The sequence below is a fragment of the Rhinolophus ferrumequinum genome, chromosome 3 (assembly GCF_004115265.2).
Source record: "Rhinolophus ferrumequinum isolate MPI-CBG mRhiFer1 chromosome 3, mRhiFer1_v1.p, whole genome shotgun sequence".
Taxonomy (NCBI): Eukaryota; Metazoa; Chordata; class Mammalia; order Chiroptera; family Rhinolophidae; genus Rhinolophus; species Rhinolophus ferrumequinum.
Window position 1 is genome coordinate 63,260,501 of NC_046286.1, and position 27,627 is coordinate 63,288,127.

Sequence of the window (27,627 nt, forward strand, 5' to 3'; positions counted from 1 at the left end):
CTCTTTTACAACTCAAAAAAAAAAAAAAACACATTATGCTCGTTGCCATTTAGGACTCTTGAAGTTCACGGCCTCTTAGCACAAGGTCAGCACATCCATCTGATCCTTAAACAGAGGATATGTTTCACGGGTGTGCTTTTGTGTTTTAAAAATCACCAAACCTAAACAAACAGAAAGCAACTTTTAATCAAAGGAACAAATGGCATCAGTACAAGAGACTTGATAGGTTACTGCTACTTCAAGTGACTTATAAATCTTCAGGGACAAAGATGGCTCAATGATTTTACCAATATCAGTAAACTCTTTTTCAACAAAAGGGTGCAGAAGTTAGGTAAGTAGTAAAAGTCAGTGGCCTTGACACAAAAGAAGCATTGCGTCCACTTATGGGATACTTCGGGGAAAATGGGAATTCTGTTCAGAGAAATGTTCGCAAGTTCCAAACGAGGGGAAAGTGTAAGGGTTTTATAGGAAAAGAGGATTTCAAGTGCTCAAGCAATTTATATTGTTTACCTTTGCTTCAAAGGCAAATTTCAGCCTCTTTATACTGAATCAAGAATAAGTAGTGCCTAAAGTATTTGCCCCTGGCAAAATTTGCTCAATAGTGCTTATCATGTTTCTTCCTTTTTTATTATTATTGTGGCTGGAAATGTATGTATAGTTCAAGATAGTTGATAAACAAAAATGATGCTAGGATAACTTTTTCTTTTGTATGTGTACTATGTGTCTGAACCTGGACCTTTTCTAGCTTTTAGTCTATTTTTGGCTGTTTGGGCAATTTTTCTTTAGTTAAAAGTTTTGGTGAAATTTCGTAATGCAGTTTAAAGAATTGCTGGGCTCAAGCAGTCAGCTAGTAAACTGCATGAACACTGTGGGTTCCAGTGCGCAGTTCAGAAAGGAATTAGGTCAAGAAGAGAGATGGTAAGCATGTCCTGGATCTAAGAATAATCTTGATTTCTCAATTCTCCTTATTCTCTTTTTGCCAGAGGTGTTGAGGAAACATCTGGCATGATCAATGGGGAGATAAGGAGAGAAGGGCTGGGGTTTAACACTCTGATCCACTTGGCATTTTGCAGAGAATGAGGTACTAGGTAAAATTACCTAGTGTGTGACCCGTCACATATGCAGTATGTGGCTACATCTTGATCTAATAGTCCATTTTCACACTTTGTAGGAAGGCATATTGGAAGCTATTTTTTGTTGGACTATAGGAAGGATCACCTTTACCAACTACCTCTTCCGTAGCTTCGGTAGTTAAGATAACATTTGTTGTGTTCTTCTCAAAAAGAGTAGATTTTTAAAAAAATTCTCTCTGGTGGGCTGGCCCGATGGCTCAGGTGGTTGAAAGAGCGCCGTGCTCCTAAACGCCGCCGAGGTCACCGGTTCGATTCCCACAGGAGCCAGTGAGCTGCGCCCTCTACAGCTAAGATTGTGAACAACAGCTCTCCCTGGAGCTGGGCTGCGTGAGCAGCCGGAGGTTGGCGTGAGCTGCGGCGCGCTGCTGTGTGCTGCTGTGCTGCGGTGGGCTATCGTGTGCTGCCAGGAGCGGCCGGTGGTCAGCGTGAGTGGCCGCCAGCCAGCGAGAGCTACCATGAGCTCCTGTGAGCGACGACTGGCAACCGACTGCCTCAGCCAGGGGGAACGCAAGGCTCATAATCCCAGCATGGATCAGGGAGCTGCTGTGTCCTACACGACTAGACTGAGAAACAACGGCCTGAACCTGAGTGGGGGTGGGGGGTGGACGAAGGGGGGGAAAATTCTCTTTGGTGCTATAAAGTGAACACACCCAGAGAAATCAGTATCTCAGCTTTGCAAATACCAGACATTTACCAGAGGACAAGTGGTAGGTAATTATCTAATTATTGCTGGTAATATATTTATAATTTGTAAATTAATTTAACATATTTCATTTGACCTTCACAATAAATCTGTGAAGTAGGCAAAATCAGTACTGCTAGCCTACGTTTTTACAGACTGGAAACCAGACCCATCATAGACGAAGATGTTAAGTGACTTCCCAGGAATCACGTAACGGCAGAGCAGGGGTTGGTTCCCTTCCACTGTGCTTGCCTGGTAGCAAATCTAGTAGCCTTATTCTGGGGTATATCGGGCCTCTTCCCTGGACATACCATCAGATATGCCCATCTTGTGGGGGGAAGGGAGATGAGTATGCCTGAAGAAATGTAATAAATATGTTATGGGTCTTCACCACGTTCGTAGTAGTGATGAGTGAGGGTTACACTGTTGTCAGCAGAAGGCTGTAAATCAGCTCGTACACAGACCAAGGTCTCTGTTAACTCGGCTCACCTGGGCCTTTTGCTGCTCTCCCTCTTTCTAGGAATGTCTTCTTACAGAAGGTGTTGATATTTTTCACTTGGGATTTAATCTGTGGAGCTGTTACGGCGCTGAAAGCCACACTGGAGAGGAAACACCCATTTAAATGCCATGCAGGCTGTTTAAATCTTGTATGTGATGGGTGCACTGACGTTGTCCCTGGGTTGTAATTTAAGGCTTGGATTAGGGGTACCTAATCCAAGTTTCATGGCCTGGGGCTCCACTTCCCTCCGTAGAGGGGGAAACGGTGTCTCAGATCTTTCCAAAGACGAGTAGATGATGTTCAGTCCACATTAGACCCCTCACTGGGTGTTGAAGGGCAAAGGCCACGTAAGGTGTAAGAACCTGCCGTGAAGGGGCAGAAAATGTAGTAATGAAATAACAATTGTTATGGTTTATAAAGGACTTTTATGTACATTACCTTCTTTAATCTTCCCAATGGTGCAGTACTTGTGATGTGTTGTCCCCATGTCATGGATGACGACGCTGAGGCCCTGAGAGACTTGGTACCTGGCCTGGGACCCACGGAGACGGTGCCTGGCAGTGTGGGACTTCTGCGCCCCAGGCGGTGTTGCACAGTGGGCAGAGGGAGAGGCTCTGAAGCAAGACAGATCTGGGTTTCAATCCTGGTTGTGTCCCTCACTCGTCACACCACCTTGGGTAACCTCTCTGAGCATTGGTTTCTTCATCCATAAAATAGGGATAAACCCAGTTTTGTAAAGTAGTAAGGCTCAGAGAAAACATATATAAAGCATCCATCCAGTTCTGGTAGAAAGATATGAGTCTTTTAAGACAACGTGATTGCTGACTGAGCAGTTGTGTGTGTGTATGTGGCGGGGCGGGAGGGGTGCTATAGTGTCAAAGGAGGAAGATGATATCCATTTGGAAAAGTGGGTAGTAAAAGCTTCACAGGATTGGAATTGGGCCTTCACATGAGATTTGGTGTTAAAACCAGATTCTTAATCAACTAGGGAACTGATTTATCCATGTAGGTCTTTAAAGATTTGAAACGAAGTGCTCTTGTGGTTATGTTAAAAATTCTAAGATCTTTCCTTGGTTATCAGACCAGACAGGATGATTTGAGAGAATCTGGATACTTTATGGCAGGCAGTCTTGCTGTCAAAGCAGGGTTGGAGGTGTTATCTTTTAGTAGTTGACTTCTAAAAATGAAGAAACACAGTGCCTCTTGGAAGCTGCCAAATGATCCCTTTTAGGCCCACTCACTTATATTCTCTACTGTGAGGGTATAGGCCTTACAGATCAATGTAGGTGAGACCTAACTTTCTAAATAACCATTTCTAGTAGCAGCTGCTTCCGTTTTTTGAGTTGCCCCTTTTCCCTGAGAGTTTTGTTTTGTTTTCTGGGTTTTTTATGGCTCCTCTTTATCCAGTTTTTCTTCGTTCGCTTCCAAAAGTTTAACATTCTCTTAGTTTTCCTCCTACTTCTCTCCCTCACTCTTTCTTTGCTGGTTCCTTCTTTTTCACCCTGACCCCTGAATATCAGTGTGTCTCTCCTACGGCTTGCCCCTGGATCTTCTTTATCTACTCATTCCACTGGTGGTTTCACAAAAGTGATTTATTTTCTCACCATCTGAATCTTAAAAATTCTCTGCTTTGATGCCATGATTTTTCTTTCACATTTTGTACTTATAGTACACATTGATATTCAGTCATTAAACACTTAAAAAATAAGCTTCAATTCAGCAAACCTCAGAATCATTAAATAACACGAATGCCTATCTGTTGATGGAGGAAAGAATTGATGTGTTTTGCGTTGAACCACAGCTTCATATGCATACGTTGAAATCATAACCTGATAAACAGAAGAAATTTGTGTGCCTGTCATTATTATAAGTATATGGAAGGAGAGAAAAATAATTCTTGGGGCCCATCCCTGTTAATAAGGACAGCTAAGCAATGGGTGTCTGCCCTACTGTGTAGCAACTGAAAACCTTTAAGGGCCGTTGGTGGTGTGTGTAATAAGATGAGGAGGCAGGAGCCGCAGCCTAAGGGGCTTTGGTAGAGCGCCGACTACAGGGCCGTGACAGTGTGATGTCACTTTTCTTAGTGGTACGAAATGCACCATCCTGAAAGAGGGTGATGATTCAGCTTGAATTGCTTCACATCTCTCCACCACTAACCTTTGAAAACAGCTATTTAGTACCTGTATTCTTTGACTCTATACCATAACGATAGTTGGGCAGTTTTAGTGTTTAAGCTTTAAACCCACGTAGTTCTTCAAAGACAAGATGACTGACTCATGTGTTGAAATCTGCAGGATAAGTGTTTATTGGCTTGTTTTTAAAAATCTTCATGATAAGATGACAGGATGTAAGTGTGTGGTATCAGTTTTATGGCAGATAGTAATTGCCTGTTCTCAAAAGAAACTTTGACCTGCTCGGAGGATATGATTGGCCTGATGCTGTGATTAAAGACAATCATTTGCCTGCTGACAGGGCAATTAAGTGGACATAAGTCCAGTTGTAATCGGGGAACAACTTACTTGTATTTTTAAATTGGAAATGAAATTTTGAGGCAGACAAGCCAGTAAGTGGGGCGTGGAGGGCCTCGAGATATTTTATAGCTTTGATTACGTCAAATTATCTCATGGGTCAGTGATGGACTATAGCTGTTAGACCTCACCAGCCAGGGCACCTCTGTTGTGGCCAAAGCAGGAATATTGCCTCAAGCCCGGAGCTCAGGACCCTGAGACGGGCAAATAGGAATAGCATATATGCTTTCATCTTTGTGGCTTCCTCAGAGGGAGATTCAGGTAACAGTTGTCAAGACGCTATTATGTGTCAAGCATTTTCACAGAATCTTACGTAACCATCACAAGGATGAGTATAATAAATAACTACATATTTAGAGCTAAGCTACACTTGTTCAAGGTCACTCAATGAGTTATGCCCAGAGCTGGGATTTGAACTCAGGTCCCTCATTCTAAGTCTCATGTTCTTTCTATGAAAGAGTCTGCTGTTCGTCATCGGCTCACCTCAGTGACAGAATGCTGCTGCCTCTTATAAGCCACAGTGGACCTAGAGCAAAGTTTATGTTGCCTTTCAAGTGTCCCTTCTGTTCTCTCAGGGGCCCTCTGGGAAATCTCAAAGTTAGTTTGAGGTCCAAAAAGACTTCTTTTAGAATTTGATTTTGGGAGGTTTGTCGAAAATACCAAAAGATTGGGACACTTGACTAAATAAGTAAGGATCACAGATTAGTATGAAACAATATTTAATTATTTATTTGACCAAAGAGACGAAAAGATTTTAAAGGCAAATACTGAAGGTTATCTCTTACTATTGAGAAGATTCAGTTTTCTTAAGTAATCAAACACTTGATTTAGACAGTATAAAATACCAAAAATTCTTTTGATAAAACACAGAATTTTGCTTTCTTGGCAGATTAATCAAAAAGAAAAACCTTTAGCAGATGAAAGAAAATTAAGTTTTGGTTTTACATAAGTACACCATTGATATTAAAGCTTAATTTGAAAAATGCTTAGAACAATTCAATTTTCAGCTAGCTTAATTACGTAAGGTAAAATTCTCTTTTTCTCTTCAACTCTTTGTATACATTTAGTTTGTCCTTCATACCCGGAAATTCTAGTTTAGACAAAAACTGATTCTCATGGCCCGTAACAAAAATGCATCTTCATTCCTCATAACTCTTCGTAACTAAAACATCCTAATTTCCTTCGTCTGAAGGCTAGAGCCTTGGCTCTGGGTAGAATCATCTGCCAACACAACTGACTCCAGGCAGAACTAGCTCGGTTGGCTCTAGGTAGAATAGTCTCCTAGCTCAATCTGACCTGCCCTGTAAAGGACCATTTAGATTGGGAGCTTAACTCACGTGGAGAAGAGTGAAAATGAAAGGGACTTACCGACAGCCTGAGCGGAAATAGCCAGAAAGACAGCGCACTCAAAATGGGGTTGGCGGGTGCGGCACCTGTGTTTCTCATTGTCTCTCTGCCGTCAGAAGTTCCCTTTGGTTCAGATGCTGTCACCAAACCTGGTAAAGAACAAACTTCAACTGACTAAATTAGAAGGTCAGTTTGGCTTTATTAAGTGGTTTGTGAATTGTGCAGCATCCCATCCAGCAACTAGAAGGGTGCTCCATGAGTTGTACAAAATGGAAAGTTTTTATAGGCAGAAAGAGGGTGGGACTGAGAAGTTAAAAGAGTGGATTCTTGGGGCGGTCAGTTGGCTCTGTGGTTAGAGCGTGTTGCTCATAACACTAAGATTGCCAGTTCGATTCCCACATGGGCCAGTGAGCTGCGCCCTCCACAACTAGATTGAAAACGACAATTTGACTTGGAGCTGATGGGTCCTGGAAAAACACACTGTTCCTCAGTATTTCCCAATAAAAGTTTAAATAAATAAATAAATAAATAAATAATTTCAGGCAAGGACACTCTCCCTTAGGGGAAGGCAGGGGTAGTGTTCTTATCAGGCAGATTACCTCACTAGTGTTGATCAGGAGATTTCAGGCTGATAGGTTTAAAATTGGGAGAGGCAGTTAGTTTTGGTTTGGTGACTTGCTTGCAGAAGTGACTCCATTTTGGCCTGTTGTTTCTTTTTTTTTAACTGGGAGGTAAGAGTACCCACTAGGAGTTGCAAGACTGGTAACTGGTGTCTGCCTGGGCTTGAGCCTGGGTCTTCTTAAGAGTGTGACTTTTGAATAAAATATTTAAATGCCTGAAAAAAAGGTATAACAGTATTTTAGGAGTTGAAAAGGATTGTACAGGTCATTCGGTTGCATTTCTTTTTTTTTTTAAAGACTGGTAAAGGAACTAAGGCACAGAAAGCTTAGGTTGCTTGCCAAAAGTCACATAGTTATAAAAGTGGCAGAACTGGGTATAAAATCCAAGAATATCCATGGGAAATAAATGCAAGCTTGTTGTACCCTAAATGCAAATGTGTACATAGTAGAAACAGAATTAGGTATTAGAGGAATGAAGTTGTTTCCTCATAAACATAACCCTCATAGTGTTTATTTTCCAATCGGGAGCTTGGTTGCTCTGTCACTTTTACAAAGTCCAGTTCTTCAAAGTTGCCAGGAGCAGTTGTACTGGCTTTGTTGTCTTTTCTTTTGTGGATATATTTGGAGCTCAGGGTCAAGGTTGTTATGTGGCAGAGGCCTGAGAATGCAGGGCTCATAGGGAATCCCTGTGAACCAGACGTTGTTGTATATTGGGCCAGGACTGAGCCACTGAGATGACCTCTCCCGCTGCTTATCTCTCTGTTCACTGTAAGGTTGTGACAGAAGAAAAGCCTTGGGACCCGTTACATGTCCCCAGCCTTAGGAACGATGGGTGCAGAGTTGGAAACATTTAAAAACTGATTTATAGTGGAGCTGAATCATCTGAAGAGCTGCCCTACCTCAGTCTTCTTAGCACTACAACCAGATTAAAGAGGCAGAGTTAACAATTTTTAGTTTTTAGCCTGGAGGCTAACCACTAGAGGCTAAATACTAGGGACTAACAGTTTCATTTTGTCCCTCCCATCTTTCCTTCTTTTTATTTTTTATTCTTGGGTTTGTCTTATTATTCTAATTATGTTTATGTTGATTGTTACTTTGATATTTATTAGCTATACATAATGTTTTGGTACAGTAGTCCCCCCATTATAATGTAGGGGTGCATTCTGAAACCCCCAGTGGATGCATGAAACCAGATAAAATACCAAACGCTATATATACTATGTTTTTTCCTATACATAGATACTTATGATAAAGTTTAATTTGTACATTAGACACAGTAAGAGGCTAATGATAACTAATAATAAAATAGAACAATTATAACAATATGCTGTAATAAAAGTTATAGGAATGTGGTCTCTCTCTCAGCAGACTAGCATGAATTTCTTTTTTCTTCACTGTTTCAGAGAAGATTTGGTTTTAGCAGATCTTAGCAACCTCAGCATATCATCTATGTAAGAAATGCCCAAACTTGTAGAGAATTTTTACAAGAGTTTATTTGAGCCCAAACTGACAAAAATTGACAGGAAGCAAGATCTTTAATGGTGTGAGGATGACAGCTTTATAATTTCTTTTATGCATTTGAAATGAGGGAGGAAACATGCGGAAGATTAAATGAAGGTGGGAGAAAGCAAGGCAGGGATTAGACTAGTACAGGATAATTAAGAGATTATGTGCTTTCTTGAGCGTGGTTAGGGCTTATTTCAAAGGTATGTTAACCTGGATGCACAGAAACAATGGCTTAAGACAAAGATAGACCTTTTACTAAAGTTATATGCCTGGGGCATGACTATCCACCTGACCTGCCCAGTTAGGAATTTATGATCAGATCACTCTGTGAGGTTACTTTCTGTAGAATCCCCCCTCCCCTTTTTTTGTCTACAATATATCTTTTCCTAACTTGAGAACTTTCACTATTTCACTTAAATAAGGAAGCACTTTGTGACTTCTCATTAGCATATTCAAATTGCCAGCAGCACTACTCTTGCACTTTGGCGCCATTATTAAATATTGATAAAATAGTGGTTACTTGAACGCAAGCTCTGTGATACCATGACCGTTCATCTGATAACTGAGATGGCTACTGAGTGACTAATCCAGAGGGTACCATATACCGTGTGGATATGTTATGGGAATCTCTGTTCTTCTTGCCCACGCAGTGATTCTCGGAAGAGAATGGGCCTAGCCAAGGTGGGGAGAGAGAGAGGCATAGGCCTCTGGTATTAGTGAACCAAGGAGGGAGGGAGGCAGAAAGAGAGAGCTAGAGAGAGACAGTGAGAGACCTAGGCCCCTTGTCCTCAGGACTTATAGTTTGCTGGTTGGGGTGAGTAAGTTACATATTGATTTGGCAGGAAAAGGTGGTGCATGCTTTTCCATGGGAGGGCATGACCTCCTAGGAAGGTTGGAGATCTGTGGACTCGTATCCTTACCTTGCTCCAGACCACCTCTTGTCATCTGTTGTTGTAAAAACAGATATGGGGCTGGAGGCAGTTAATCAAAGCTATTTGTGAGCTTTTTCTGTAGGCACCATGGACCCCCTTCCGCCCTTCCTCCTTCTACATTTTCTTAACTTCTACCTAACAGATACGTTGGACAAAGCGATGATTCACATCCCAAGCAGGATGGTGTGAGAGTTCATCACACTACAGGGAACGGCATGCAAGTTAAAACTTATGAATTCTTTTTTTCTGAAATTTTCTATTTAATATTTTTGGACCACGGTTTACGGCGGGTAATTGAAACCACAGGAAGTGAAACCGCAGACAGCGGGCCCTGCTGTACTTTACACAATAAAAAGTAATCATATTGCTTTTTCACCAAGGTTTTCCTAGGAAAATAACTGTTGTTTTTCTATTTTTCTTTCAAAAGTAGGCTTATAAAAATTTCTTTGACACGTGGGTATTTCTTTGTATAGTGTATTAATTTAGATAATCAGAATTTATCCATTGAGATTCACTGTGTGCTGATAATATGCCCATGCACAACTCCTACATCATACATTTCTTTTTGTTGTTGTTATGTGGTCTGGAAGTGTTTCGTCCATTCATTCATTTCATCCATTCATTCTCTTCCCAACTAACTTCAAAAAAGGATATGAAGGCATTTACATACACATTTTCTGATTCAACTCTCACAGCAGCCTTTTCTGAGGAAAGCAGTACTGATTCATACTGTTCTCCCACTAATAGATAAGAACCTAGAGGATCAGAGAGGTGTCATTTTGTTCAGGGTTGCACAGTAAGTGGCAGGGTGTTATCAGAATAGAATTAGAGTGGGTTATTGCATTCTGTCCCTGTTTTTTCTTGCATGTGACTTCCTCTGATTACAATTCAGTTGAACAGATTCAAGCATTCACTCAACAAATATTCACTAGCATTCCTGGTGTGGGGACACAGTGGTGAGAACAGATGTAGTCTCTGTTTTCACAGAGCTCAGTAAATAAGTAAACACATAAATAAGGTAGTTTTCAAATAGTGACCTTTTCTTTGAAGAAAATAAATGAGATAGGAGTTGATGGTGGGAGGTAACTTCAATTTGGGGACTCAGGGACAACCTGTTTGAGGGGGTGACAGAGCATTGTATGCATTATATGGGTGAAGAACAGTATTTGATATTTGGAAGACAGTTTCCTATCACCCTTGGGAAGCCTATGATGTAGAATGTCTTTAGTTTCTATCTTTAAGACCAGCCAACAGTTGATGAATTTTTTATCCAATTTATTTTTCACCTGTTGTATTGTATTAAAATTTGCATGTTGAAAATTAAAAATTCTTCCATAGGACCCCAAGCATTGCTTTTTCTTCAGATACTTTATTCGCTACTTAGATGTTCTAATAACACTGCTGTCTCTCAGTTCTCTGTGGTTATTACGTGAATGATTAGACATCCTCTCTGCTTCGCTTTAGCCCCACTGTTTTCAGATTTTTTCCAGTGGTGCCCATGCTTTTCTTGCTTTTCTAACCTTGCATTTATTTCCCTGCAGATCTCAACATCTGCTGCAATTTGACTACTCAGGTTAGTGAAAATTTGTCCATTTATCAGTTTTGTGCTGCAGGCAGTATTCACCAGCATTCTCCTACTTTACACGAATAAGGATCTTAACTTCTCTGGCCACTTGTGACTCATTAATGGTGAAATTAAATATCTACAGAATACTTTCATCAAAAACCGGCTAGTTTTTTTTCCCCCTGATTTTTTTCCCCTCCAAATTGTAATATACTATAATAGAAATTGATAGAAGGACAGGACATAATTAATGCATAAGAAATCTAGAAAACTAATCATTTACAAATAATTAAACTAAAACAGCGCTGCTGCTTTCCGTAAGGCAGAGTAAGTTTGTCACGTGTTTCAAATTATATTTAATTAGCCGAAAATAAGTACTTATAGATAATTCAACAGTTTTTAAAAAAATGATGCATGGTTTATTCAGGCATGAAAATGATCCCTAGAATGTAGGCCCCAAACCACTACAAGATTTAAAATTTGCAGGGGAGAAAGAAATCCACCAACATTTAAAAATATCTAATTTTAACTTACTTTGAAAAGTAGCAGTAGTGTGTTTTTGTTGGGCCCTTACACTGTATTCAATATAATAATATAAGTATGGGAAAGGCTGGTGAAAACTGTGGATTTACCTACAAAACACACTGGGGAGTTTTATGTTGGAAGTGTTTTAGCACCTCAGGCAATGGTAAAGAAGAAACAGGTAAGGCAGACTGGATGCTTCGCGAGGGGAGGGACAGAGCCCCTCCTCGTCGCTCCACCCCCAGCCTCTAGCATGTGCCAGACACTCAGATAGTTTTGACCATTTTCAGGCTGAGCTTATAGCTTGGTTGAATTGCTGAAGTATGAGGTCTACTAATTTTCCTGCTGATGACTACTTTCCATTCTAATAGCACTTTGTCTTCTTTAAGGTCTTTCTTTCTTTGATCTTTAATATACAGAGGGTGCCAAAGAAATGTATACACATTTTAAGAAAGGAAAACTGTATTAAAATTGTAATACTCAATATATACCGATAACAAAAGATGAATATAAGTAACATTTGACTTCTGCAAATACAAGAGGTGCTCAAAGTGGTTACGATCAGCGTCCAGACACTTCTGATTATGGCGAACTACTGCTTGAGCAACGTGGACCTAAGTGTCCACTTGTATACTTTTTTTGGCACCCCCGGTATAACCTCTGAAAGCGAGAACAGCTTTATCTCCATCTTACCAGCAAAGGAGTTGGTGTAGAGACTTTCTCTGGTCACACACATAGTTAGTGACAGGGTGTGGTTTAAAGCAGCTTAAATAATAGAAATAAAAGTATGCTGATCTACACTGGCACATACTCAGCCTTTTGCCTTGTACCTTCTCCCAGCTGCTTCCGGAAGAATGGGATGGGTGAGGGTACCCACAGCCTAGCAACTAGGCTGACACATGCCCTGCCCCTCTTGACCCACATACACATCTGTGGAATTTAAAATGCTGCCATATATTGGTTACTGAATTTATAAAACATTATAATAGCCACAACGTAAACCAAGTGTTCCTGTCCCTACTTAATGAACTATATCTCTGCTTCTGTGGACACGTGGTTTTCTTTCACAAGTTTCTGATGCCTCAGGAGCTAATCAACGACTGGTCATAATTGTCTGCCAGGTGTCTCCTTGCTCCTCCTGCTCTTTGGTTCCAGGGCTGCTCTGAATCCTGGGGTTGAGATGGGCCAGTCCTAGTGTCCCTGGCCCACCTCTTTCTTGTGAGGAGCTTTCTAAGCTCTGCAGCCCTGTCATGTATTGAGAGCAGTGTGGCAGACCCAGGGGCCTCCTTTTCTCTCCTGAAATAAAATTCCTAGATCATAAAACCTACGTATACACATAATTCTTGAAAAAGAAAAAACAATATTGCCCCACCTGTAACATAAAGGAGAATTAAAAGAAGTGATTTTCGAATCAAATATGTATTTTAAAAGGTAATGCTTGGGAAACATGCTACAATGTGGATGGACCTTGAAGAGATGCTAAGTGAACTAAGCCAGACAGTGTATGATTCCACTTAGATGAGGTACCTAAAGTAGTCGGACGCATAGAGACAGAAAGTAGAATGGGGGTTGCCAGGGGCTTGGGGAAGGGAGAAAACTGGGAGTTATTGTTTAATCGGTGCAGAGGTTAAGTTTGAGAAAATGAAAAAGTTCTGGAGATGGATGGTGGTGATGGTTGCACGTAAGAACGTAAATGTACTTATGTCGCTGAACAGTACACTTCAAAATGGTTAAAATGGTAAATGTTATGTGATATAAATTTTATTAAAATAAAAAAATTTTAAAGGTAATTCTTGGCCACAACTATGTAAGAAAGATAAAAAGAGCCTCCACTAATTTCCGAAACACCCCAGGGGGATGGTACTGCCCACATTGTGAACCAATGTGCAGTATCTAAGGTCAGGAAACTGATCGCCAAGATATTAGAATCAGTAAGGAGTAGAGCTCATAATTTGGCTCCAAAGACATTTTTTCTCCTACGATGCTTGGGCCTTCCAACTCTCAGTCTACAAAAGTGTTCTGTGCTGTGGCAGTTGCCTTCATTCAGACCACTCAGCACCTCCACTTTTTTTTTTTTTTTAAATCCTCCTATAGGGGTAATAGTCTTTTTCTTACTAAACACTGTGAAAATCACAAGACAGAACTGAACATGTTTAAAATAATGTTAATCACATCCTCCCACCCTTGGACTCCAAAATAATCTTATTCTTGAGAAGGGGTGAAAGATTGGGGTAGACAATCTCAGAAGTGTGCGGAAATGACCATAGTGTAAGGAAAATTGATATCTAGGCCTAATCCTAACAATCTGTAGTTTTCTATCCAACAAACATAGTTTTGAATTTGATGTGACACTAGGGAGAGTCAGCAGTTAGATAACTCAACATTAATAGAAAGACTCAACACTGTATGCCTTCCCAAGACTGCAGGAGAAGGGGTGGGAGACTTCCGTAAAGGAGTTCTCTAGTCAACGTCACAGGTCCAGTGGTCTTAGTGAGGAGAGGTTAGAAGACAGAATTTTTATAAAAGGATCAGTCTTTCTTCGCTTTACAATTAAGGGCAAAATTAAGAAGCTGAATAAGAACGAATGCTCCATTTCTCTGCTTCTTTCAGAAATCAGATCAACCTTAAGGTAAATACATTAAAATTTCGATAAGCTACCACTCTACACATCTTTCATTGTTCAAGAAGAAATAGAACCAATTTTGAGCATTTAAAAAATATCTGGCATAGTGACATTCTAGCCAGAGCCATTAAATAAGTAAAGAAATCGAGTTACACCAAATCTTTAAATAATACTTTCTGAGATTATCCCTTCCTATTTTAAGATGAAGTTTATCTTAAATTTCTAAAATTTAAGCTTAGTTGAACTAGCCTGTTGTTGGGTGCATTTGTCATTTTGGACTACTTTTCTAAATTCATGCAATTTATCTATTGATTAGAGATGCTATAGCTCATGCCTACCTATTTATTTGCATGCACATTTAGCCAATAGGTGACTTTATCACCAGATAAATCCAGGAGGAAGTTTAACACAGCATATCCTTTAAAAAAAAGCAAACATGGAAACACATGATGCCTCATAAGAGCGTTGATCATATCTGCAAAAGCCTTGGCAACCACTGTGTATCCTGCAAATGCTCTGCTGAAGATTGAATCAGTTATGCAGGCAGGCTGTGGACGACGGCTGAGGCCACGGTAGCCGTCTGGACCAGAGCGGACGCGGTCTAACTCCACAGACAAGACAGACCCTGAGGAATTCGTATTCCATTGTGTTCAGCTAAACTAGCCAGGAATCAAGGGGGACAGAGTGGTGACTCTGGTGTGCCAAAAATGAGACTCCAAGAAAGAAACTTTTCAGAATCAAATTTGGATTTAGGTGTAATAAAATAAAATTTAAACAAACCAACAGATTAAACACCTTTCATTGTTCAGGAAGGATTAGTATAGTTTTTCATAATTTGTGACACAGAAATTATTGTCAAGGTCACTAAATAATTTCAAGTTACCTATAAATCCTAGTGAGTTATTTTCTGTTTTAAGATGAAGTCCATCTTATCTTCTAAAATTCAGGATTATTTGAACTGGCATCTAAATCCAAATTGGTTTTCATTGATAACGACTCTAGAACATTTTGCCAAATCTTGGCCTGATTTAAATAATGCTATGTCAAGGATGGACTATTTTGTTTTGTTTTAATCTAAGGAAAATTGTTTTTTAAAAAAGGAAAAGTAAAGGCTTTATGGAATTTTTAGAGTTAGAAAATGTTTTCAAAATTAGAACATTCTTTGAACCATCAGCCATCTTTCTTCCTTCTGAACTCTTCTTTTTCTTCCCCTTGGTGGCTGTTAAATAATCTTTACTCTGGAAACTTTCCTCTTTTTTCTCAGTCCTGACTTGTATGTGTCTCACCAGTGCCATGTATGATTACACACCACGGACACCCATCTGAATGAAATGGAAAGACTGGCCATTTAAAAACACAAACAGAACCAACTACCCCTACTTCCTTTCCTAGAGTCCTGTTAGGCCAAAGGTCTGCTCTCCATTTCGTCAGCTGCTGAGGAAGCAGTAGGTACTTGTACCACGAATTTACTCACAACGGAAATATCTTATTAGTAAATAGACATTGAGCTGCCTGAAGATGTTCATCCTTAAAAATGCTGGCCGGCAAAAAAATTTTGTTTGCACTTCAAGCATATCTTATAGCTGTTTTATTCTCAGAGCACAGTTGATCAAATTTGACAAGCGAAAACGACATTTTAAGGCTGACCTAATCAACATCTTCATGGACATAAGGTCCCATTTAATATTATTTGATGTAAAGGGCTTAATTGTTTGTACCCAAATCGATGTAGTTTTCTTCTACTTTTGATCACCTCACCGGGCTTGCTGGTGTACGGTGCTCATGTAAAACTTCGTAAGGGAATTCCCCACTTTTTAAAATTTACTTCCTTTTCTTAGCAACCACAGAGATAGAGAAAACACAGTTGTTTAAAAAAGAAAGAAAACAAACCAAACCTTCATTCCATTCAGAAGATTTGTTCATCTTACTTTGAAGTCAAAGGGTGCTGTAAAGTTTTGATTTGCAACCAATCCTGCGATTATTCATTAACCAAATCTAACAGGCTTTCTACTCCCTTTCAAATGTACATCTGATTTTTAAAGGGGCCAGGCCCTTTCCCTTGAGTTTACCTTTTAAAGAGCATATTTAGGCAGAATGCTCTTTTAGAGTTATGGAATAGCATTTTAAATGTTGAATGGATATATTCTTAGAAATTAAACTGCAAACAAATGAGAGGCAACTAGCTGAAGCTGCTAATCTCTGAAGTGCTCGGAACCCAGTATCCCTGTGAGAAAGTAAGAAGCTGCAGAAATCATTCTGAATTCCAAAACCACTGCAAATATTGTGTACCATTTATTACCCTGTTTTTGGATGTGCCATGCAAACGTAAAAGATACAGGTCCCCTGCTGTGGCCATAGGAGTTTATTCCCCTAGTGACTGAAAGAGTGCACGGGCTACCTGTTGTCCTCTTTTCAGTTTGATGACACCTATGTGAAGAGAAGGGCATGGGACCAGGGAATCACAATCACCATAGACAAGAGCAGCTGAGGACTGTGTGTGCGTCTGGAATCTGTTTGTCTCCCAGAGGGCATAGTAACTGCAACAACAATAGATGATAAATATGGCTGACTTTTTTCCCCTCTGTTCTGCAAATGCAATTGTAGTTCCATTAGCTCCATAGCCTGCAGTGCTCTGTTGGGCCTGTTTTTGCCCTGCCTTCCTAGCGTCCCTAAAATACTGCCTTTGTTGGCACTTGCTGCTTGAGTCAGTCAGGCTGTTACTTCAAGTGCACTGTCAGAAATAAAGTTATCTTTGGTTTAAGTCTCCTATAGTTCCCCTTCTTCTTGAACTACTGTTTACCACAAAAATATGCAAGAACACCTCACTTTCTGGCACTTCACAATTGCGTTTTTTACAAACCAAAGGCAAGACCCTCCACCAGCAGAGATTTCCACTTGCTTTATTGCAGTGGTCTGGGACTGAGCCTACAATATCCGCAAGGTGTGCCTGTGGTTTGACTCGTGTGCACCAAAGATTGTAAACAATCATTTTTAATGTAATAAGTTACATAAGCATTACATAAAGGACATTAAGCAAAAAACTATTACGCATGACCAAATAACATTATCTTAGAAAACAATGTTGTAGGGAATGATTGGGCTTTTTGACCAGTGACCTCCTTGCTTTGCAGGTGTGTACCACCACTGGGTTTCAAGGACTTCTATAAATAAAGTGATTTGGGGTTCCCATCTCTTAGGCATTCTTCTACTGTGAAACCATTTGCTAAGGAGAAAAGAAACTTGAGTTTCCGACATACTTATGTCAGCTTTATTGGAGCTGGCTTTCTACTATGGCCACCCATTTAACTTTCTTCATGGTTGACTGAGAGCTAGAAGACTTTGCCTGGATTCTCAGTGGAAGAACATTATCCGATGTCTCCAAATGGCTGGCACTGTGGCTCCCCTGTAGGGGAGAGGTGGAGACTGGAGAAGCCAGGGCTGAGGCTAATTTAATGAGACAATCGCTTTCGCTTTCTTAGGCTGCTGCCTCCAAACTCTCAAAAGGGGTCTACCTCTGGGCTCTAGTGAAGAGAGAGGAACCTCTTCCAAATACGAGATTTACTCAATATTCACGCTTTTGCTAAACTAAAGTACATGCCAGTCTCCAGAGGATGAGAGATGGTCAGGGATTTGTAAAATAGTTGGCAGCAACCATTGGAGGCCCTGGTGATCTCCCAAGTACTACGACCTCCAGGAGGAAAGACCTCTAGGACCCAGAGATCCAGCATCTCCAGGTTCCCTTACTTAATGACCAAAGAAACTTAGACTTTGCAGATTTTGGCTGAAGTTGAGGTTGGAGTATTAGAAGCTGAAGCTCTTGCTTTATTTAAACAATGACAACAATAACAAAAGTCAATGAAAAAAAAAGTCAATGAAATAGTGCTTCTTATATTTGAAGAACTAAGTTTCCACTTAAGCATAATTTGAATTTACCAAATGTACCTTTTTTCAAAAGACTCAAAACATTTCACCGTATTCTTTTTAAGGATTATAAAGTAGAGCAGGGGAAAAAAAACCAACAACAACCCACTAATAAAGGATAACAGCTGTTTGGCAGGCAGGTGTTCTTAGTTTCATCAGAAGAATGACTCATAAATTCAGTCTTTTTTGAATACTAAAGATGGTTTCTTAAAGTGTTAATAGACCTTTGGGTGCTTCCTGGAGTGGGTTAAATAAATTAGAGTCTGGATTCAAATTCGAAATAAAGCTCATGAGTACACATAATTATATCCCACCTGCCTTAGATCAGGTTATTCATTTTCTTCAAAATTGATCTGGAATCCATCTCCTCCTTTATCTAATCTCACTTGATGGAGAGTGATAAGGGCCTGCAGGTAGGAGCCAGTTTTGAGGTCACCTTTATCGACAGCTGGCTTATCTTTGCAGCCACAAGTATATTTCTTGGACCAGTACTGTTCAATAAATATAATGCAAACCACATATGGAACTAAAAAGTTTTTAATAGCCATATTTTAAAAAGTAAAAATAAACAAAATGAAATTTGCTTCCTAATATATTTTATTTAACCAATGTAGCTTAAAATGTTGTTCCAATATGGTGTCAGTATTTAAAAATTATTAATGAGATCTTTTGTGGGTTTTTTTTTTACTAAGTTTTCTATATTTTCTGTGTGTTTTACACTTATAACACATCTCAATTCGAAGTAGCCCTGTTACGTGCTCAGTAGCCCTATTACGTGCTCAGTAGCCCACATGTAGCTCGTAGCTACCATATTGGACAACAGAATGTTAACATGGTGACTATAAGGAGGCAGTTGGAGGTGAGGCTGCAGCACAAAGCAGGAAGGCTTGATCTGTCAAACCAGGAGTTCGAGCTTTACCCGGAAGTCTATGACAGCCACAAGAGGATCTTAGGCAGAGAAATGTTATTTTTAATTTTGAACTTAATCTGATAGTCTCAGGGAATATGGGTTAGAGATTTAGGAGTGGGGGCTCAAGCAGGAAGCATGTTAGAAGGCTGTCCTGGTGGTCCAGGCGAGGAGCAGTAAGGACCTGAACTAAAACACTGTGGGGAAAGTGGACCAAGGGAAGCGTGTCCGAGAGAGATTAGGAGGTAAGAAGCATCAGGATTGGGTGGTGACTGTTGGATCTGGAGAGAGGGAGGGAATGATCTAGGATGGTTATCAGGTTTCTACCTGGGGTTAGTTGGGCCAGTAGTAGTGTTAAATGCCATGGAGGGAGGGCAAGGTGTGGAGGGAGACAAGTTCACATGGGGCATGTCCCGTCTGACATGGAAGTTACTCACGAGTACGTGTAGAGTTAGAAGCTGCACAGGCTGCGTGGGAGCACTCAGTGCTTAAGATGCCCACGAAAACTTTAGGCCGTAACAACAAGGGGGTGTAAGGCTAAGGTAACCAAGGGCAGCTTTATAGAAAAGGTGGGATTTAAGCAGAGTCTTAAAGAATGGGTAGGATTTAGAAAGTCAAAGAAGGTAGAAGAGGCAGCAGAAATGCGGAGAGGTGAGAATGTTTCAGACACTGGATGAACCCATTGTGCTGGGCCAGACGGGATTAGGGCTGAGCTCAAAGCTGGCCCTAATGCAGTGTGCAGACATGGATTGTTTGGCTTGCATGGATGAGGCTGGATCATGCAGTGCTCTAAATGTAAGTTAGGTGCCAACATCTTCACACAATCCAGATTTCTGACTTCTCTTTAAAATAAAAGGGGGCCGGGAGGTGGATTTGGCAACACTGGTGGTCCTATATGGTGATAATCAACTGAACTGTATGCTCCTCCTCTCCAATAGCCTGTTTTCCTCCTGTAATGCTATTTGCCTGAGTCCTGTAGGCATTTGAGTTTTGTACTTCCGGGTCAAGGATCAGCAGGTAATAAAGGTACAAAGGTAGACTGGTTACAGATTGAGGAGGGTTTTTAATACCAAACTAAGGGGTGGAAATGTAGGCAGTGGGCAACTGGTGAATAAGGGATTGATGAGATTAAAGCCATATTTAGGAGGATTATTCTGGACCAGTGTGAAAATACAGAAGTGAAGGAGAACCGTTAACCAGTTTTGAAAGGGGAGAGACAGATGTGATGGTGCTGGCATAACCAGGTGGGGTTTCAAAGGCAAAATGGATGTGTCTTATTAGGTGTCGTCCGCAACGTGCTACGTGGGAACCATCTGGGCCTTTGAGCTCACTGGGAAATCTGCTTTGCAGTCTTCCAGAATTCAGGCCAGTGTTTGGTGCAGGGGACAGTGAGGTCTGATTGCTTGAAACAACTTTTATGTTTGTTCGAACATTTTAGTGATTTCAGAGAAAGCAGGAGGAGAGTAGACGTGCTAGTTCTTGCCATGAGACGATCAATGATCCCAGGGAGGCGATCACTGAGAACATGGACGTGTTAAGAAAGGGTGGCAAACCGAAACCCGGACTGTGGGAACAAAGCTTGTATTAGACGACGGCTGCTGAGCTGCGTGCTGTGTCACCCAGCATAACAGCTGCCTGGTCACGCTGCCTGGTCACACTGCCTTCTTAAACACTGTCAGGTTGTGGGTTTGCAGTCATTGTCCTAAGTAGGCTGTAAACTGGAGGAAAAGGCCCCTTAAAGATTAATAGGCTAAAATTAGTATCTGACCATTATTAACTGTGTGTCGGGCACTCTCTTCTAAGTTCTGTATACAGATATTTAATCCTCACAACTACCCTCTTGAAGTATTAGTTTGCTGCAAAAGTAATTGTGGTTTTTGCAATTATTTTTAACCTTTTAAACCTGCACCAACCTAATACTATTGCTACCTCCGTTTACCAACAAGGAAACTGAGGCCCTAGAAGTTCAGAACTGCCCCAGGGTCATAGGCCACTAAGGGATGGAACCAGGACTTGAACCCAAGCAGTCCCTCAGAGGCTTTTCTTTTAACTACTATGTTAACCTGACTTTGTATCGTTATCTCTTCTGACATCATACAAATAGGCAAATTCACAGGTAGAGAAACTATGCTTTTATCCTGGAAGCCCCAGTACAACTTAATTCAGGGGTGTCCGTTTGGTTCAGGCCCTTCTAGAAGGAACTCCAGAGTGGCTCCTTAAACCGCCTCTCCGGGGAGGAGATAACATGCTGGACCCTTGGGTTACCTGGAGAGAGCGTGGTTGTGTGGTGGGTTCACATTCTGTGCTCTTTCGTTAGTTAATGGCTTGATGTCAACATATTAAGTGTGTGTGGGGAGCCCTTTATTTAAAAAAAAAAAAAAAGAGGACGTCTTGTAAAACTTCCTCTTTCTTTCATATAAGCTAAATCCTGTTAACTTTTCTTCATATGTTCTCACAGAGCACATTTTATAAACAGCTGCATTTGGAAGGGGATGGGAGCCCATACCATTGTAGAGACCGAAAGGCATTCGTCCACAGCCTCAGACCTTGTCAAGTTTTCCTACCATATTCAGTGTGGCTCCTTTCTCTTTGGCCTCCAGATGAAACACGTGAATGAGAGGTTTCAAGACGAAAACAATAAAGAGGTGCTTCTCATGTGCATTGGCATCACTTCAGGGGTCGGACGGCTGCTCTTTGGGCGGATTGCAGACTACGTGCCTGGCGTGAAGAAGGTTTACCTTCAGGTACGTCTTTCAGCCTTCCCCCCGCCCCCAGCAAAGTTATTCTTATGGTCTAATGGCTCCTTATATGCGTATGTATGTATTTGCTTAAATTCTTCTGTGAAAGTGAGAAGTATTTTCTAGAACCTAACTTCTGCACGCAGTTTTTCAAGGGCAAGATCAGTTGTGAGTTTTGGGTTTCCAACATGAAAAGTTGGCGCTACAAACAACAATCTTCTTTGTTTCGTCATGGAACTCCACCAAACCGAAATGTTTTTTTGCCTATTGCTTTTTCTAAGAAGAATGTTTTGGTTTCAGCCAAAACATAGCTCTCATAGTCACGTACCTTTGCGACATCTGTGGAACTCAGATGAAATATGGTCTGTACCCACAGTCAGTAGCTGATGGTCTCCTGGGAGATAAGTGTGGAAACAGTGGCATAATGGGTATGTTAGATGGTTGCCATGGCAACATAGGCGCCAAGCATCTGAATCACTAGTGAGGATCTGAGCTGGCCACCTGGGCTGGCAGAGTGGTAAGAAGTGAGTAGTAGTTAGATAGATCGGAAGACAGAGGCAGGTGTTCCAAGCAGAGAAGACCTGGGCAGAGGGGTGGAGGTGTGACATAGTATGTTACGTCCAGGAAACTGAATGTTTGAATGGAATACAGAGAGAACAGATTGATTGGCTGAGGGGATAGGCAGGATCCAGGTTGGGAAGAGCCTTTATAAACACGAAAGAGGAGGAACTCTATCCTGGAATCTACTAGGTGCCATTGCAGGATTTTAAGTAAGGGAGTACTCTGACATGGGTTGTATTTTATCAAGTTTAACCCAGTAACTATGAAGGGTGGAATGAGGGGGAGAAGGGGTAAGAGTTGTAACAGCCCCAAAAGGCCACCTATTGAAGGTTCCATTTCTGTGAGGTGTCCAGATTGGGAACCTCCACAGAGGCAGAAAGTAGGTTAGTGGTTTCCAGGAGTGGAGGGGGGAGGGAACGGGTATGGGGTTTCTTTTTGGGGTGATACAAATATTCTGAAATTAGACAGTAGTGATAGTTGTACAACCCTGTTAATGACCTGAAACCCACTGAATTGTCTATTTTAAATGGGTGAGTTGTATGGTATGTGAATTTACATCTCGATAAAACTGTTATTTAAAAACAAAAGTGGAGACAGAGGGACCCGTCAGAGCCTGTTAGAGTACTCTGGGCAGGAAGAAGCAAGGCAGAGATGCTGGCATCAGACAAGGAGTAAAACGGATACGCAGAATGGGAGGTCGGTGGAGTGACCCAACCTGGGCGTGAGATTTACGGCTCGGATAACAGAGCAGATGGTTTTGCTGTTTTATTAAGATCAGTAAGTCAGTAAATTGGAGGAGGATGATGAGCTCATTTTTGCCACACTAAGTTTGTGGTGCTTGTGGGAAAGCCAGGTTGAGTTTGGAGTTCCTGAGAGACCTGGGAAAGAGACCTGAGGGACTGGCGTTCCTGGGCTGGATGGGGCAAAAACGACAGAACTGAAGCCGTCCTACTTCGGGGACATCATGGGAAGGCAGGGTTCTTTGGGAAAGACGACAATGCTGGGGAAAACAGAAGGTGGCAGGAAAAGAGGAAGACTAAATATGAGGTGGATTGACTCCATAAAGGAAGCCACGGGTATGAGCCTACGGGAGCTGAGCAGGGCTGCGAGGACAGGACACTGCGGACGTCACTAGTCACAGGTTGTCAGCGGTCGGAGCTGACTCAACGGCACAGAACACACAAAGTAACTTCCGTTGATTGATGTGCAGTAGTAACTACCACCGTACACTGAGCTCTTCCACATGCCGAGAATAGTGCTCTACGAGCCATGTCTCCTTTAATGCTTGCGCCAGCACTTTGAGGGCATTGTTTCCCCACACAGACGCAAACGCTGAGGGACGGAGAGGCTCCCTCTGTGTGTGTGTGTGTGTGTGTGTGTGTGTGTGTGTGTCCAGGTAGACAGCTACAGGGAGTCTGGGCGTACAGCTAGGAGGAGTGCACATAGCTGGAGCGTGCTACTTCAATTTAAAGCATTTATTGTACTACGATCATCCCCCCTTTTATTAATGCCTGTGGATATCGTCACACATTTAGCAGACCATTTGGTCTTTTTCCCAAGTGTCAAGGGAGCCCTCTAACGGACACTTGTTGCCTTACAGACTTTCCAGCTTCCTTTCATTCCTTCAAAAAATTCTGAGTGCTTTTACTGAGACCCAAGTACATGCCTAGACCCTGGTGGGGTGACACAAACCAGACAGACATGGTCGCTGAGTCCCCGGAGCAAGACTCGAGGCTGGAAAAAGCTGGGCCTGTTGGGAGCTCAAGAAGACAGGGGGAGTGGCACGGAAAGAGGTGGGAAAGTTAGGAGGGGCCAGACTATCCAGGGCCTGGCAGGCCAAGGTGAAGAGATTTTACTTTAAATGTAGTAGGTCTTTGTTGGAGAATAACATGGTCTGATTTTACATTTTAAAGTCACTGTGGTTGCCCTGTGTGTGGCCAAGGGATTACTGGGAGGGAAGCAAGAGGGGAGGAAGAACAGTCAGCAGATTAGCACAGCGGTCCAGGTGAGACATGCTGGGGGTCCAGACGAAGGTGCCACAATGGATGAAGTCATGGCATATTTCATTCATCAACATTTTACTCCAAAACAGCTTTTGAAAATTTCCCCACGACATTGGGCAATCAGGTCATTTACATTTTGGGTGGCACATTTTAATACATAGTACATGTAATTTACAAAAGACAAGACAGACTTTCCTAACTCGTCCCATGTTTGGTCTGCAGTTACACAGCAGTGAGTTAAAAGTAATTTCATGTTGGATGGAAGGTTCGTCACAACCTCTTAGGTCATCTTTTAGGTCTGTTTTCCTTTATCCACATGTGGTGCAGTGTCTGTGACACCCAGTAGTACATGCGGAGTTACAGGTGACATGACTGCATCTCAGAGAGACCCGTGAAGGAGAAGGCAGGCCTTCAGTGTGTCCTGAGCCAGCCACGGGCTCCAGCTTGTCAACACGCAGTGGCACCGGGGCCAGTGCACGGCTGGCCCACGCAGGCTACTGGACCTGCCCCTTTGCACAGCTCCCTGCTCTGTTCCTTTTTCCTGGCCTCCATGCCAACTCCAAATGTCTGGTGTGGTTTTTCATTCTCTGCCATGACCAACTCCAGCTCTGCCTGTTCACTCATTCCTCTTTCTCTCTCCGGCTCTCCGTCCCTGGCTGTCTGCCTCTGGCCCAGCCTCTAAGGGCTGGATGCTCCTGCTGCCTCCCTCCCTTCCCTGCCCTTCGTTGGGGTGTGTTCCGGGACATACCTGCTCTCCGCTTTCGTCTGTTATATCCCAGCCTTATGGGGCTATGACAGTTCCTTCCCTCTGTGTCCCCCTGCAGCCAGCTCTGAGCAGCAGCCGGGCACAGAATACACTTCACAACCTCCCACACGGTCTGATTTCTGGTCATGGGCATCCTGGGTTTGGGAGGCTGCAGAGTGGAAAAGCACAGGCTCTGAAAAGTAAGTCATGAGTTCACACCAGTCCTGCCACCGATTTGTCTGCAGAATTGGCAGAGGGCTATGATAAGAATTCATGATGACAGCTTACATCAAGTGTCGGTCCAGAGTAGATGATTGATAAGTCCTTGCTTTATTATGTTTTAATATTCTATTAAATACTGAAGCAGATCCTGATTTGGAACTGGTCTCAAGAAAGGAGACCTTGGTTATCCTGAACTAAAGACTTTGCTCGTAGGTAACAAAGAGTTTAGGAGTGTATCTCCCACTTTTGCTAAAGAGTTCTGAATTTAAACTCCCATAAAGGTCCTGGGTTCCAGGTATTTTCAGCCCAACAATTTTAAATGCTGAGGGAAGAGATGGCTGAACTTCATTATACAGAATAATAATGTAAAGAAAATCTTTGCACAGGTTCCTAGAATATGTACTTTAGTGGGAGAGGAAAGTCTGTGTCCTGGTATCTTCTTCCCATCTTTCTTCACAGGCCTGTCTTTCTACTCACAATTACATTACAACAGATTGTGTGTTTAATATGTAACTGTTCCAGAAGTGTGAGTGTTTCAAAGGTCTGGAAGTTGTAACTCCGTGATGAAAGAATCAAAAATTTTGGATTTAGATCACTTTCCCATTATGTCCTATTTCTGTGTGACGTGGGCATATTGAAGCATGGACATCATATCCATCTGTGTAAAGCAGACAGACCCAAACAAGCTGTGTGTGTGCATAGGAAGGGTGTAGGAGGACACAAACCAAATCATTGAGTGGTTATTCCACTCAATGGAAAGTGGGCGTGGGTTGAGGGCCGGGAGGGGTTGAAGGGAGATTTCTATATATCACTGTATGTACTTTTAAAAGGTTCGAACTTTGTAAAGAAGGTATTCATGAGTTACTTTAGTAGTGAAGCAAAGTTCACCGCTTTCATATCCATCTTCTTGTGTCAACTTCCTCTTCTGACTGAGGTAGAATGAACTGATCAGTGTTGCCCAGTTTTCCGTTCCATTTTACATTTTCCTAAAGACACCTCGGGATAAGAGTCTATGCTTTATCAACGTAAGCTATTTCCAAAACAGTATCCAAGCACTGAGCAGTTCCCCACCATGCATAAGGAGTAGGACCATGGGGCCCCTGTTGTCACCTCGGCCAGGGCACTGGGGCCCGTGCCTCCCTCAGGCAGAAACGGCGGTATTCATGTGCTGTTGAGAAAGTGGAACAGAAGCAGCCAGCCACTTGGCTGTGGCCGGACACTCCCCTTCAGTTTGCGACGGACTGGCAGAGCTCTGCTGCCAACTGCTTTCTGCCCTGGGTTCCCAGCCAGAGACTCGAAAGTCTGGAAACTTTATATTGAATACATTTACAGGAGGAACACTTGACTCTTAACTGTAGGCAATTGTGTGTCTGCCTCCGAAAAGGCCTTCTGCTTATTCAGGTGCAGCTCATTTTTCCTTTTGAACTATACTTGGATTCCTGAGCAAAAGTTAAACGGACATTTCTCCAAGAATGCTCTCTTTGTGATTGAAATGGGAAAGGTAACAGCAAAAGAAAAAAAATTTGTTCTTAGGTACATAAACTAACTGAAGCAGGGGGTTATTCTAGAGCCTGTAATATTATGACAGAAGATATTTCCTTGCATGAGTTTAAGAAAACAAAAGCAAGAAAGCCATCTCAACTGTCAATGCCTTATTAAATGTCAGTGCCGGAGCCCAGAAGAGAATCAGAGACCTTTGAATCCCTTACTTAAATCTAACTAGGTTTGAAGAAAGAAAAAAAGATTGCATGTAATACTACATTTATTTTCCTTTCAAACTTTGGGGCCCAGTAGCTACAGATGAATCAATATTTGATGTATGGATCAGTATTTGTCCTGGGAAGTGATGACGTCCTGAACCTCCCCTACGAGCGAGGGGTTTGCTAAACCTCGGCATGTGCTCCCTGTGGCTCATGTCTCGCTGAGTGTGAGGACGAGGTGTGTCCACCAGCTGGCCTGCTCCCCCCCCAATGGAGCTCCGTTTTGGGGAGTGACACCTGCTGGGAAAGAGCATCGTTTCTCACAGCTGTAGCTACAAATAAGGTCGAAACAGCTAGTTATTTGCTGAGAAATGCTAAAGAGTAAATGTGTAAATTTCTATGTACTCAATTCTTAAAGAAAAACTGAGAAATTTTACTTTGAAATAACAATTTAAATTTGACAATTGTTATTAAAATTTAATAAAGAAAAACTAACAATGATTGTCAAATTATGGAAAAAGAGAGAAAATATAAATTAATCTAGTTTGAAATGAGAAAAGGAGAACTTGCAGTCAGGTTAAGTATTGAGAGGAAATATGCTCAAAATACATAGTAATGCATTTGAAACTCTTAAGTGGATGATTTCGTACAACACTGACCAAAGAACAAAAATTTGAAGGGGCCAAAAGTGGACAGAAAAATGAGGATAACTACTAAAAGTGAAGTGCCTGGTTATCATGCTACGTAAATTAGCCCAAAAAACCATTTTTTCATTGAGCAAAAGTTACTTTGTGCCAAATAGTATGCTAGGCTTTCAACAGTTCATTCTGGTTCTGTTATCTTGGAAGAAAACAAAATAGTAAAAGAATAAGAC

The 27,627-nt window shown here is 41.7% G+C and overlaps 1 protein-coding gene and 1 long non-coding RNA gene across 3 annotated transcripts in view; one reads left to right on the forward strand and one right to left on the reverse strand.

The window, feature by feature from the left end:
* The window catches only part of SLC16A10 (solute carrier family 16 member 10), a 105,663-nt gene that overhangs the window by 64,903 nt on the left and 13,133 nt on the right, over positions 1-27,627 (forward strand). For both annotated transcript variants that reach the window (XR_004422694.1, XM_033102889.1), the window contains exon 4: positions 21,385-21,528. Coding sequence is in view for 1 of the 2 variants with exons in the window: in XM_033102889.1 (XP_032958780.1) it covers positions 21,385-21,528 (144 nt within the window). In the remaining variant the exon portion in view is untranslated. The remainder of the gene's footprint in view (positions 1-21,384; positions 21,529-27,627) is intronic.
* Positions 39-27,627, reverse strand: part of LOC117020420 (uncharacterized) — a 53,948-nt gene continuing 26,359 nt past the window's right edge. The window contains exons 3-6 of the long non-coding RNA XR_004422696.1: positions 6,935-7,024; positions 6,211-6,338; positions 2,753-2,928; positions 39-161 (exon numbers count right to left, since the gene is read on the reverse strand). This is a non-coding gene — a long non-coding RNA (uncharacterized LOC117020420). The remainder of the gene's footprint in view (positions 162-2,752; positions 2,929-6,210; positions 6,339-6,934; positions 7,025-27,627) is intronic.